This window comes from Carcharhinus amblyrhynchos, chromosome 15, assembly GCF_965287045.1.
Source record: "Carcharhinus amblyrhynchos chromosome 15, sCarAmb.v2.hapA, whole genome shotgun sequence".
NCBI lineage: Eukaryota > Metazoa > Chordata > Chondrichthyes > Carcharhiniformes > Carcharhinidae > Carcharhinus > Carcharhinus amblyrhynchos.
The window spans coordinates 17,085,010-17,098,060 of NC_137338.1; the positions used below are offsets into that span (position 1 = coordinate 17,085,010).

General features: G+C 47.7%; 1 protein-coding gene and 1 long non-coding RNA gene across 6 annotated transcripts in view; one reads left to right on the forward strand and one right to left on the reverse strand.

Annotated features, from left to right (window-relative positions):
* Window positions 1-10,518, reverse strand: part of LOC145353107 (E3 ubiquitin-protein ligase DZIP3-like) — a 162,553-nt gene extending 152,035 nt beyond the window's left edge. For all 5 annotated transcript variants that reach the window (XM_080203475.1, XM_080203474.1, XM_080203473.1 and 2 more), the window contains exon 1: window positions 9,419-10,518. In XM_080203475.1, coding sequence (XP_080059601.1) covers window positions 9,419-9,539 — 121 coding nt within the window. In that variant the 5' untranslated portion in view covers window positions 9,540-10,518. The remainder of the gene's footprint in view (window positions 1-9,418) is intronic.
* Window positions 7,270-10,597, forward strand: LOC145353109 (uncharacterized). Its single transcript, XR_013888642.1, has 3 exons — window positions 7,270-7,384; window positions 8,342-8,434; window positions 10,511-10,597. It is a non-coding gene; the product is annotated as an uncharacterized LOC145353109 (long non-coding RNA).
* Window positions 10,598-13,051: the final 2,454 nt, after the last annotated feature.

Sequence of the window (13,051 nt, forward strand, 5' to 3'; positions counted from 1 at the left end):
ATTCAGGACCAGCATATATCTGTGAGGGTGAAAGATAAGTGTGGCAAATATCGAGTACCCTGGATAACGGTGGATATTATGAGCCTTGTCAAAAAGTAAAAGGAAGCATTCATAAGTTCTTAAAAGGCTTAGAACAAATGAAGCCCTTGAAGAATATAAAGAACATAGGAAAGAATTTAGGCTAAGAAGAGTCATGAAAAGTCCTTAGCAAACAGGATTAAGGAAAATCCTAAAACACTTTAGAAGGATGTAATGAAAAAGAGGGTAGCCAGTGAAAGGGTTGGTCCACTCAAGGATAGTGGAGAGAATCTATGCATGGAATCAGAGGAAATAGGCAAAATACTAAACGAATACTTTGCCTCAGTGTTCACCAAAGAGAGGGACTTGATGGATGAGGAGCCTAGGGTAGGGTGTGTAGATATTCTGGGTCATGTTGATATCAAAAAGGAGGCGGTATTGCGTATCTTCAAAAGCATTAAAGTAGATAAGTCCTCAGGGCCTGATGGAATCTACCCCAGAATACTGAGGGAGGCAAGAGCAGGCATTGCTGGGGCCTTGACAGAAATCTTTGTATCCTCATTGGCTACAGGCGAAGGTTAAGAGGACTGGAGGATAGGCAATGTTGTTCCATTGTTTAAGAAGGGCAGCAGGGATAATCCAGGAAATCATAGGCCGGTGAGCCTTACATCAGTGTTAGGGAAATTTTGGAAAACATTCTTAGGGACGGGACTCACATTTGGAAACAAATGGACTTATTACTGATAGACAGCATGGTTTTGTGAAGGGGAGCTCATGCCTCACTAACTTCATCGGGTTTTTTGAGGGCGTGACGAAGATGATAGATGAGAGAAAGGCAGTGGATGTTGTATATATGGTCTTCATTAAAGCCTTTGACAAGCTACATCATGGTAGACTGGTACGAAAGGTGAAGTCACACGGGATCAGAGGAGAGCTGGTAAGATGGATACAGAACTGGCTTCGCCATAGAAGACAAGTGTAGCAATAGAGGGATGCTTTTCTGAATGGAAGGCAGTAACTAGCAGTGTTCCTTAGGGATCAGTTCTGGGACCTTTGTTGTTCATAGTATATATAAACGATTTGGAAGAAAATGTAGCTGGTCTGATTAGTAAGTTCACAGACAACACAAAAATTGGTGGAGCTTCAGACAGTGAAGAGGATTGTCAGAGGATACAGCAAGATATAGACTGGTTGAGACTTGGGGTGGAGAAATAGCAGATAGAATTTAATCAAGTGTGAGATAATGCATTTTGGAAAGTCAAATGCATGTAAGAATTATACAGTAATTGGGGTATTGACAGGCAGGGAGAATTGGGCGTACACGTCCACTGATCACTGAAAGTGGCAATGCAAGTGGATAGGGTAGTCAAGAAAGCACACAGCCTGTTTACCTTCATCAGTCGGGGCACTGAGTATAAAAATTGGCAGATCATGCTGCAGCTGTACAGAACCTCATGTTAGGCCTCATTTAGAATATAGTGTACATTTCTGCTCGCTACATTACCAGAGGGATGTGTATACTTTGGAGAGGGTACAGAAGAGGTTTACCAGGATGTTGCCTGATCTGAAGAGTATCAGCTACAAAGAGAGATTGGATAAACTCTGTTTGTTCTAACTGGAACGGAAGAAGTTGAGGGGTGACCTGTTAGAGGTCTACAAGATTATGAGTGGGATGGAAAAGAGTGGATAGTCAGATGCTCTTTCCTAGGATAGAAAAGTCAAGTACAAGGGACGTAGGTTTAAGATGCGTAGGGAAAAGTTTAGCGATTTGCAAGGCAGGTTTTTTTTTTAAACAAAGAGTGGTGAATGTCTGGACCGTGCTGCCTGGGGAGGTGGTGGGAGCACATACGATAGCAGCATTTAAGGGACAACAAGACAAATACTTGAATAGGATGGGAATGGAAGGATACGGACTCTATAAGTGCATACAGTTTTAGTTTAAGTCAGCATCATGATTGGCACACGCTTGGAGGGCCTGTTCCTGTGCTGTACTTTTCTTTGTTCTTATGTTGGAATACTCTCCATTTGCCTCAGGAAGTGCAGCTCCAGCAACACTCAGGATAAACAGCCTATTTGATTGGCAGCACATATACCATCTTGAACATCCACTCCTTCAACAGCACCTTCCAAACCTGCAAACTCTACCACATAGAAGGGTAGCAGATGCATGGGAACACCATCACTGCACATTTGTCTCTAAGTCACTCATCATCCTGACTGGAAATATATTGCTTTTCCTTCACTGTTGCTGGCTCAAAATCTTGAAACTCCCTTTCCAGCAGCACAGTAGATGCACCTACTACCACATGGACTGCAGCAGTTCAAGGAGGCAGCTCACCACCACCTTCTCAAAAGCACTTAGGGAAGGGCAATAAAAATAATGGCCTAGCCAGCAATGCCGACATCTCATGAAATAGTTTAAAAAGTGCAGAAGACCAGGGGAAAGAGTTTCTTGATACAGCAAGTAGGGAGCAGGTTGCTGCTATCACCAGTTATGATTAACACCACACTGTGCCAACCATCCATTTATCCTCTGGGATCAATGAACTTACTCCCAACTGTCAAGGGCCGTTTACCTTTCCTGTCTATGGGTGCAATCTTACAACCTTGTCTTGTCCATCATTCGGTGAGATGAGGTGGTAAGATTGCATGCAAAGCTATATTTCAGAAACGTGTGTTTTGATGCCGGATCCCAGCTCACCAGCCACTTCCTCCGGATGTAAACAGCTTTGTACCCAAAATGGGCATGACATCGATTTGCATGCAATTCAATCTCATCAGTGAGTGTGGCATGCAATTGCTGCCCCCACCCTCAATTATGTTCACTACCTCGTTGGTCAGAGGTCACACTGGTGAGAATTACAGCTGCTCTACATAAATGAGTTTCAAGTACACCAGTGACGAAGGTGAGTACTATTGAGCACCAAAGTCTGGGGTGGGGCTGTGTGTGTGTGTGTGGAGAGCTCGCCTGTGCAGTGGTTTGAGGGGGCTCAATCCAGCCTGGGGTACCAACGTGTTGCATTCATTGCCGTTGCCTGATGAACAACCCCCAAGGGGTTGCACACGAGGTTGATCCCCCACAACCCCACTGACATCACCACAGTTACCCTGACATCTTTCTGCTGGACACACCCTGTGGCTGACTTCCCATCCCAGAACCCAGAAACAGACACAAGTAGCAGCAAGGTTAGCTGCTGCTCCAATCAAGGACGCTCTGCTGGTATAACACAGCTCCTCACACTGCATGGACTCTGCAGGACCGTCCTCAATCGTCACAGGGTGCTTCCTGACTGTCTGTCTGAACTGCAATCTTGGAAGCCACTGCAGAGGTCCAAGTAGCTGCACCCATGCCTAAGCTTCAAGGGTTCCCATTGGGGAACCCGCACAGCCACCTGTACACTCTCCATGCCCCCCATGGTGAGGGTGCAATGACAGTTGCCAACCCATTAAGTAGCATGGCACTGGAGATGGGAGGGAGTGCAGGTCCCAGGATGGATATGTCACAGACCATCTCCCTTTCTCTTGCACTCCTCCCCACTGCCACCCACAGCAAAGATGGGATTCAGCATGCGCATTTAGACCTGGGAGTCATTCTTGAGGTTTCTGCTACAGAAGAGGAGGGAGATGCCTGCATAATGCAAGGCCAGCCTGAGCAACAGGAGAACAGGGGGGCGGAGATTGTGGGCAGGAGGTGGGCATCCATGGGCTTGAGGGAGGAAGCGGGGGAGGAAGAGGGCACAGAGGAGACAGAGTCCCAGGCAGTTTAGGGCACGGGTGTCCTTCAACGAGCAGATGGACTCTATGTGCTGCCGCAGGCTCCGGCTCAATAAGGAGCTAGTGTGTGGCACCAGTGGCAGGTTCCCAAGGACTTAATACTTCAAGGGACTGGGGGACACCTGATCCTGGTGAAGGTTACCACAGCCCTTTACGCAACCGGGTGTTTCCAGGCCACCACTGGAGACCTCTGTGGGAATCACCCAATCCTCGGTTCACAAGCATGTTTGTGAGGTGACTGATGCCCTGTTCACTGAGGCAGGCCAGTAACAACAATTTCAATTGGGCCAGGCCCAGCAGGAAGCCCAGGCTTCCAGGATGGCTCAGGAGCGTCAAGGGCCACTCACTAAGAGTTTGGCTAATGATGCACGTGCGGAGGCCTGAGACCGATGGCAAGACCCATTATAATGAGCCCCCCGGTTTTTCACTGAGCAGTGCATCAGGCTGCTGAAGATCCGTTTCTGCTATCTGGACCGTTCTGGCAGTGCCCTCCAGTACAGCCCCCAAGGATCTCCCACATCAACCTGGCGGAACAGCAGGAGATGGAAGACATGTGGCGGCAAGGGTATAGCAGGGCAGTGAGGGATGTCCACATCGCCTCAACGTTCAATGACCAGGGAGTGTGCAATCCACCACCTCCTATCCCCAGTCCCTGGAGCCTACAATCCGGTCCCCCCCCCCAATCCTCGACCCTACCTGCCTGCCATGGGTCCCATTCGACATTTTACGATGACGACGGGCCTCGACTGGCTGGGTTAGAGAGTTACTACTCCAGGCAGGAGGGTGATGACGACTTGCTATGCGGCACACTGGGACAGCCCCAGTGCCACACAAGTCTGACTCTTACTTGTTCTATGACAGCACACTGACACATGGGTCCACACCCGAATGTGAGGGCGTTCCCAGGGTTCGGCAAATGCTGGGAATGCCAGGTTGTATGACATAGTAGATCTACAGGCACCCACTGTTACGATAGCTTAGGATGAGTGCTTGGGAGTCCCATGCCAGTCAGGAGTCTGGCACAGGCATTGGAAAATGCAATTGCATACTTTGTGGACCAAATCATAGATTTGTCACAGTTGTGGGTCAATAACACTTATTGGTGAAACTAACAGTGCAATAACATTAAGTGCTGATATTTAACAGTGCAATAAAAAACGTGTGAAACTCTAAACAGTGTCTATTGTCTTAAACCCAACCAGGGCAGCCCTTCACCCATGCCTTCTTGGTGACCCTACAGGTTCTTAATATTGTGTGGTCTACCACTATATCAAGGTATTCCCCCAGGATGTACATCAGAGGTGGAGGATGTCAGCTGCACTCTGTGTCCCCTGGCTTGTAATGCCCTTGGCAGGTGACCTGAGGAGCCAGGTCTTGGAGGGCCTCAGCCGATTTTCTGGTGTCACAGCTGCCACCGTTTATCCTACTGGCCATGAGATGCATCAGCGTTGGTTTTCTCCTGCTCCTTCCTGTTATGGGCCGTCTTCTCCTGTTGGGACTGAAGCAGGGTACGGGGGGTGGGGGGGTAAAGTTTGAAACTTGATGGCAGGAAGGGGTGGGGGTAATCAGGTGGCATATGTTGGGACAGTGCTTTGGCAGACAGGTGTTGCAATGAGTGTTGGAGGTCAGTGCTAGGGCACCGGACGCTGGAAGGCTGTGAGTTGTCAGGGGGTGGATTGATGTTGCAGAGGTGACAGACAGGACTGATGACAGAACAGGATGGACACTACCCTTGATGCCTAAACAAGCCATTTAGTTTCTTTCTGCACTGGAGGCTGCTCCTATGTGCCAGTGCCGCTGCCAATGCCTCCCAGACCTCGGGCACCATGATCCTTGGCTTGTCGCCCATCCAGGGCAGGGTCGAAATGAAAATATTCCTCCTCTCTTCCAATGCACCTGGCGGATGACCTAACTCTCCCTCAGTGAATCTTGAGGCTGTTTGTCTAGGAGCCTGGTGTGACTGCCTGTATGCCCATCATTAATGCTTATGAGTAGCTCTCCATTGTTGATGCTGTACAGCTGCAGCCACTTTGAGAAAGTCACATGCCCGGAGGGTCCATTCTAGCGAGAATTGCAGCAAGGCTTCTTTATCACACTAAATTCCATAAGATTGTGACTCACCGTTCATCGCAAAAAATAATGCCATTCTCTCTCATTTACTCACTCATTCAGCACTTAGGGCATGATCTTACGAAAAAAAAATCTATGTATCTAAAGCATCATATCTAAACTATTGCTTCTTAATAAACTTGAGAAATTGCTTAACATTACATACAAATACTTGACTGCCTATATTAAATATCTGTGGCTCCTGGGCCCAAAATTTTAGACAGGCAACAATGTTACCAGAGTTATAGAGTACAAGATTTTAACAGCACAGAAAGAGGCCCTCGGGTCCATTGTGTCTGTACCAGCCATTAAATATTATTCTATTCTAATCCCATATTCTAGCACCTGATCTATAGCCTTGAATGAAAGAGAGCGAAAGCATTGATGGGACACCACCAGCATCAAAATCCAGATCTATGCGCACTGGGGAAAACCGTTGACAAAATTCCACTCTTATAAAAGAATTGTAAGCAAAATAATATAGGACAAAACAGCCAGGTAACAATTAAATCCATTCCATCCAGGCCTAGGAACTATTGCAAACATCACTCGATATTGGGGCGGCACAGCGGTTAGCACTGCTGCCTCACAGCGCCAGAGACTCGGGTCACTGTCTGTGTGGAGTTTGCATGTTCCCCCTGTGTCTGCATGGGTTTCCTCTGGTTGCCTCCCACAGTCCAAAGATGTGCAGATCAGGTAGACTGGCCATTGTAAATTGCCCCATAGTGTCAGTGGGAATAGCAGGGTAAATACTTGGGGTTAAGGGGATAGGGCCCGGGTGGGATTGTGGTCGGTGCAGACTCATTGGGCAGAATAGCCTCCTTCCGCACTGTAGGGACTCTATAATTCACTCCAAGGCTATCCTGCTGCCATCAGACTTTTGAATGTACCTATCTCATATTAAGTTAATCTTTCTCCACACCCTAGCTATGACTGCAACACTACATTCTGCACTAACTCCATTTGTTCTCCCCTATGCATACTATGAACTGTATGCTCTGTATAGTGCACAAGAAACAATATTTTTCACTGTATATCAATACATGTGACAATAGTAAATCAAATTCCACAATCAACTCTGGAAAGAACAAGATGCACGAAAACACAAGCTTTGACATCTGGACACAAAACGTCAGCTCTTTTCTGTTTTTACAGTGACCTCCTGGAATTTTCCAGTATTTACTCTTTCAGTTTCAGTTTCCAGCAAACGCAGAAAGTTTTTTGTTAAGAGATATGAAAGGTTGAACGTTATGGAGCGGGCAGAAAAGTCAGTCTTGGGCTCGTTGATTGCCTTTTATAAAGATTGGCCTGCAGCAACAATATGCTGGGAAACTGAGGGTGGGACTTCTGCCCTCAGGGAAATCCACCCCCAAGATGCAGCCAATTTGATTGGCGGACTGCTGTATAGTCCTAGCAGCATCAGAACTCAGTAGAACATTACTGGGACGACAAGTGAGGAGGAGGCAGAACATCGGGTTAAAAGGCAAGTCTGATCAGGGACCTGAGGGCGGGAGCAATCGGAGATCTTGGGGCAATCGAGTTTTGGAGGCCGGGGAGAAAGTACAAAGCCCCAAGAAGGGGGGAAAAAAAACAAGTTCAGACCAATACTTATTTCCCAGTTTTTAAACTGGTGTTCCATTTTAAAGTAAAGGCAAATTCTGATCAGTATTTTTATTTTCCATTTTTTCCTTCAGGAGAGAAGGGGTACTGTTTGGGGGAGGGAGTGTAATCCCAATGGACACAGGACAGCCCCCCCTCCAAAAGGAAATAACCTCACCCACACCAGCCCAAAGTGGTGAAGGAGCAGGCTAGGGTCTCATCTGCCCACCCTTCCCCAGCCACGGGTGGAGGTAGAGAGGCCTGAAGTGGCCGGGACAGGGGTCCCTCATAATCCTCAGTCTGATGTTTAGCTGCCCACCTATCATGGGGGTGGGGGGAGCACTGCTGGTGATGGTGGTAGTACTGGAGGATAGCCCTGGGCCCCAGTTCAGCACTAAGTGCAGATGCTGGAATCTGAAACAAAAACAGGGAAACGTTGGAAAATCTCAGCAGGTCTGGCAGTTTCTGTGGAAAGAGAATACAGCCAATGTCGAAACATATGCTGAAAGTTGACCACCCTGTCCACTACCGGAGCAGGCGAAGGGCCGACAACAGAAATGCCTATTGACCTCAGGCGGGAATTTCCGGTCTCGGTCGAGCGAGGCTGTCAGTTCTTGCCCACTGGCTCTATCCTCTCTCCACAGATGCTGCCAGGCTGGCTGAGATTTGCCAGCATCTTCTCTTTTTTCTGGCCCTAGTTCAATGTTAGTAACCCCTCCCTGTGAATAAGGCAGTAAAATGCAATCATATATTGCAAAGCAAAAGTGATCATATATTCATTAGAAGTTTTGTGTTTTTGGTTTCTGGAATTGTCGCTTCTTCTTTTATCCCTTCTTTAAAGGTGCTGATGAACAATGGATATCACAGGGAAGCTGTGCCTTGGGATGGGCCTGGAGTTGGTACGGCAGAGGGTTCAAACCCCGGACCTTGGGAGGTGGGTGGCAAGGTAGTTAGTACTGCTGCCCCAGCACCAGGGACGTGGGTTGCATTCCCGGCTTGGGTCACTGTCTGTGCAGAGTTTGCATGTTCTCCTGGCGTCTGCACGGGTTTCCTCCGGGTGCTCCGGTTTCCTCCCAGAGTCCGAAAGATGTGCTGGTTAGGTGCACTGACCCAAACAGGTGCCGGACTTTGGTAACTAGAGGAATTTCACAGTAACTTCATTGCAGTGTTAATGTAGGCTGCCTAGTGACTAGTAAATAGACAAACTTCTCCTTTGCTTTAGGAGTTAAACCCCAGGGCCAGGGCAGGGGTGTGGATGTGGGGGTAGAAGGAGGGGTGGAGGGGGGCGGTAGAAGGAGGATGGGGGGGTAGAAGGGGTGGAGGACAGGAGGGAGGGGGGGTGGGGGTGCAGGAGGGGTGGAGGGCAGGAGGGAGGGGGGGTGGGTAGAAGGGGTGGAAGGCAGGAGGGAGGGGGGCGGGGTAGGGCAGGAGGGAGGGGGGTGGGGAGGCAGGAGGGAGGGGGGTGGGGAGGCAGGAGGGAGGGGGGTGGGGGGGTAGGAGGGAGGTGGGAGGGGGGGGTTGAACCCCGGGGCCTGGAGTGGTACATCCTGGACCTGGGGGTGTTGACCTTCGGAAGGGCTGTTTGCGGCCTGTACAGCCGCGTTGCCACTCAGGGAGCGGGGGGAGGGGCGCAGAGTGGTTTATTCCGACCCTGTCAAGGAGCCAAGATGAGCTCCAGCACCGGGTGCGCTGCCTTTCTTCTCGGATCTTTTGTTTTTGTTGGCTCGGTGCCGCCTTTTTGGAGCCATTTTCCCGGCCCTTCGACAACCAACAGAAAAGAAAAGCCCCGCAGCCGACAGGCCCGTTTGTCCACCGGGGTTATTTCTCCCCCTCGCCCCCGCCCCCTCCTCCCCCTCCCCCTCCCCCTCCCCCTCCCCCTCCTCTGTCAGTGAGGCCTCTGTCAGTCAGTCAGTCTTACCTTTCCCAGCCATAACCCTGTGTGAAGTGAAGTCTCCTCGGCGCTTTATTCGGAGCGGCGGATCCTGGTGACGGTTTGTGTGGCTGTCGCACTTCCTGAAATAGAGCAGGCGGGGCAGCATTCAACCCGCTGGAAACGGTTCAAAAACTCTCGTCTCGAGAAAACAACGAAAGACTTGATTCAGTTCCTGCTTGCCCCCACCAGAGAGAAAAAAAAAATCACATCACCGCATACTGCAGCTGTTGCAAGTCTTGAAAGAAACAGAAAATGGTGGGGGTGGGGATGGTATTCAGGGGGATTTCGCAGTAACTTCGTTGCAGTGTTAGTCACTTGTGACTAAACTTAACTTTAACTTTGGAGTGACGAACAAATAAGTGAACTTTAGCTCCCTGGAGTTAGTGATTAGAGTAAAGGATCTGGAACCTGAAACAAGAACGAGAGAAGGCCGAAGAATTCCCCTCCTGTGACTCACTTTCAGGGGTTTTTACTCCCTCTTACGGTTTTGTGACTCATCTTCAGACACTTAACTTTCAAAGCTGACTTCATTCATGTCACAAGTAGGCTTCCATTAAAGTTTAAACTTTTATTTATTAGTCACAAGTAAGGCTTTACATTAACGCTGCAATGAAATTACTGTGAAATTTCCCCTAGCAGCCATACTCCAGCACCTGTTTGGGTTAATGCACCGAACCAGCACATCTTTCAGATTGTGGAAGGAAACCAGAGCACCTGGAGGAAACCCACGCAGACACAGAGAGAATGTGCAAACTCCACACAGACAGTCACCCAAGCCAGGAGTCAAACCCAGGTCTCTGGCACTGTGAGGCAGCAGTGCTAAATCATTGTGCCACAACATTGCAATGAAGCCACTGTGAAAATCCCTTCGTCACCACAATCCAGCGCCTGTTCAGGTATACTGAGGGACAATCTGGCATAGCCAATGCACCTAACCAGTACAGTAACTTCACTGCAGTGTTAATGTATGTCTTACTTAACTTTAACTTTGAAGTGACTAATAAATAAATAACCTTTAGCTCTCTTGAGTTAATGATTAGTTTGGATGTTTCTCAAACAGCTCCACTGTCCCCACAGATTTTAAGCGTGCTCCTGAGCAGCCTTCATTTCTCACTCAACGATGCACTGTGACAAAGCTCCTGCAGCAATACTGCGGATCTGGAACCTGAAACAAGAACAAGACTCGGACTGTGGTTGGAAAGCCGCACAGACACAGGGACAAGATACAGATTCTGCACAGTTAGTGACCCAAGCTGGAAATTGAACCCTGGTCCCTGGTGCTGTGAGGCTGATACTGCTAACTGAAATCTCTCACTTGCACACCTCCACATGTCCCTCAATATGGGAATTCTAATTTCAATTTTATGTATTGAAGGATATGTAGGGCACATTAATTAGGTCACAGGAGTGTGGCCATGATCTCACTGAATGATAGCCAGGCTGAATGGAGCTAAATGTTGACTTCTACACCATCCCCCTGCCCCCATCAAATATCTGTAACCCATCCAAAAAGTCTCAGAACTCACTGCACCTCTGATTGAATCCACTCGTTTGATGTGATTTCCAGTTTCCTGACATCACTTCGTGGCCCCAACTTAGTACAATTAACATTACAGATAACCCATAGTGAATGAGTCTGACTAAAATCTAGAACAAAATTACAGCACAATACTGACTGACCATCATCCTGAAGGGAACACATTTGTGTGATCTCATTAGCTACTGCAATCTTCAATAATCCAAAATCCCAGTGTTCCTGTGAAGGAGGGACCTGATTCAAATTCATGTGGACAGACAGCTCTAGAAGGAGCTCCCAGACTTGTATCTTTATCCTGGGCTATCTGTTGCCCTTGAGAGAGTGTGGAAAAGATTCACCAGAGTGGTTCCAAGGATGATGAGCTTCAGTTATGTGGATCGTTTGTGGAGAAGCATAGAATCCCTACGGTGTAGGAGGCCATTCAGCCCATCAAGCCTGCACCCACAACAATCCCATCCAGGCCCTATCCCTCATGTACTTATACTGCTAATCCCTCCAACACTTCAGGAAGCATAAAGGAGAACATGGCCCTGCCCACATCAATGGGGACAAAGTAGAAAGGGTCAACAGCTTCAAGTTTTTAGGTGTCTAGACCACCAACAACCCGTCCTGGTCCCTCCATGCTGATGCTACAGTTAAGAAATTCACATGCATTCAATGTGAATGTGAATGCATTCACATTCTCAGAAGACGAAGGAAATTTGGCATGTCAGCCATGACTCTCACCAACTTTTACAGATGCACCATAGAAAGCATTCTTTTGGTTGTATCACAGCTTGGTATGGCTCCTGCTCTGCCAAGACCACAAGAAACTACAAAAGGTTGTGAATATAGCCCGATCCATCACGCAAACCAGCCTCCCATTCATTGACTCCGACTACACATCCCGTTGCCTCGGCAAAGCAGCCAGCATAATTAAGGACCCCACACACTCCAGACATTCTCTCATCCACCTTCTTCTTTCAGGAAAAAAATACAGAAGTTTTGAGTTCACGTACCAACCAACTCAGGAATAGCTTCTTCCCTGTTGCTTGAGACTTGAATGGTCTGGCATTAAGTTGATCTTTCTCTAGCTATGACTGTAACACTACATTCTGCACTCTCTCGTTTCTTTCTCTATGAATGGTATGTTTTCCCTGTATAGCACGCAAGAAACAATACTTTTCACTGTATGCTAATACATGTGACAATAATACATAAAATAAAATCACTAATGGTCTTGTGACTGTATTCCTTGGAGAAAAGGTTGGGTGTAGATTTCTTAGAGCTATGCAAAATCAGGAGGGGTCTGGACAGAATTAAAACTGTTCCTATTGATGGAAGGATCGAGGGGACGAATTTAAGTTAATTGACAAAAGAAGCAGTAGTGACATAAAGGAAAAAAAAACATATTGTTTAGGAACTGGAATGCAATGCCTGACAGTGTGGGGGAAGTGGGCACAGTTGAACCATTCAAGAAGGAATTGGATGATTATCTGAAAAGAGTTAAGTGAAGTGGCATCAGGTGAATTGCTTCTCTGTCGATCCAGCACTGATATGAAGGGCCCTAACAATTCCATTATTAAACTGAATATCTTCTAAAATGATCCAACTGTGCCAGATTTTCGATGAGGTGTAAGTTTTGGTTTCTGTTCCTGAAACCGAGGTAGGTGTCATCCAAACCACCAAGCTGAGTTGGCATGTCGGAATTGGTGCAGCTGTAAAGGCCTGAGACTGAGCGCTCAGTCAAGTAACTGCTAACAGGAAAAAAAACAGAACAAAAAACTGGTGAAATGCCCTTGAAATGACAAAGACAAGGACCAATCATTTCACAACGATCACTTATTGTTCCTTCCGGGTGTTTCTGCTCGTTTCATCATTTGGTTAGACATATTTGGAAGAAATGTTGAGAAATTAGTTAAGACGGGAACCCGACTACTTTGAAACTGTAGTTGGGCGTACACTTCCGCCTTGCTGTCGTGTTTAATACGCTCATTACTCAAAGGCTTTTCCCTGCGGTATATTCTGCCGGGTGAAATGAGCAGATTAAATATTAGGCCGAAAGAGCAGATGAAACCTCAGATTATTACAGAACAATCCTC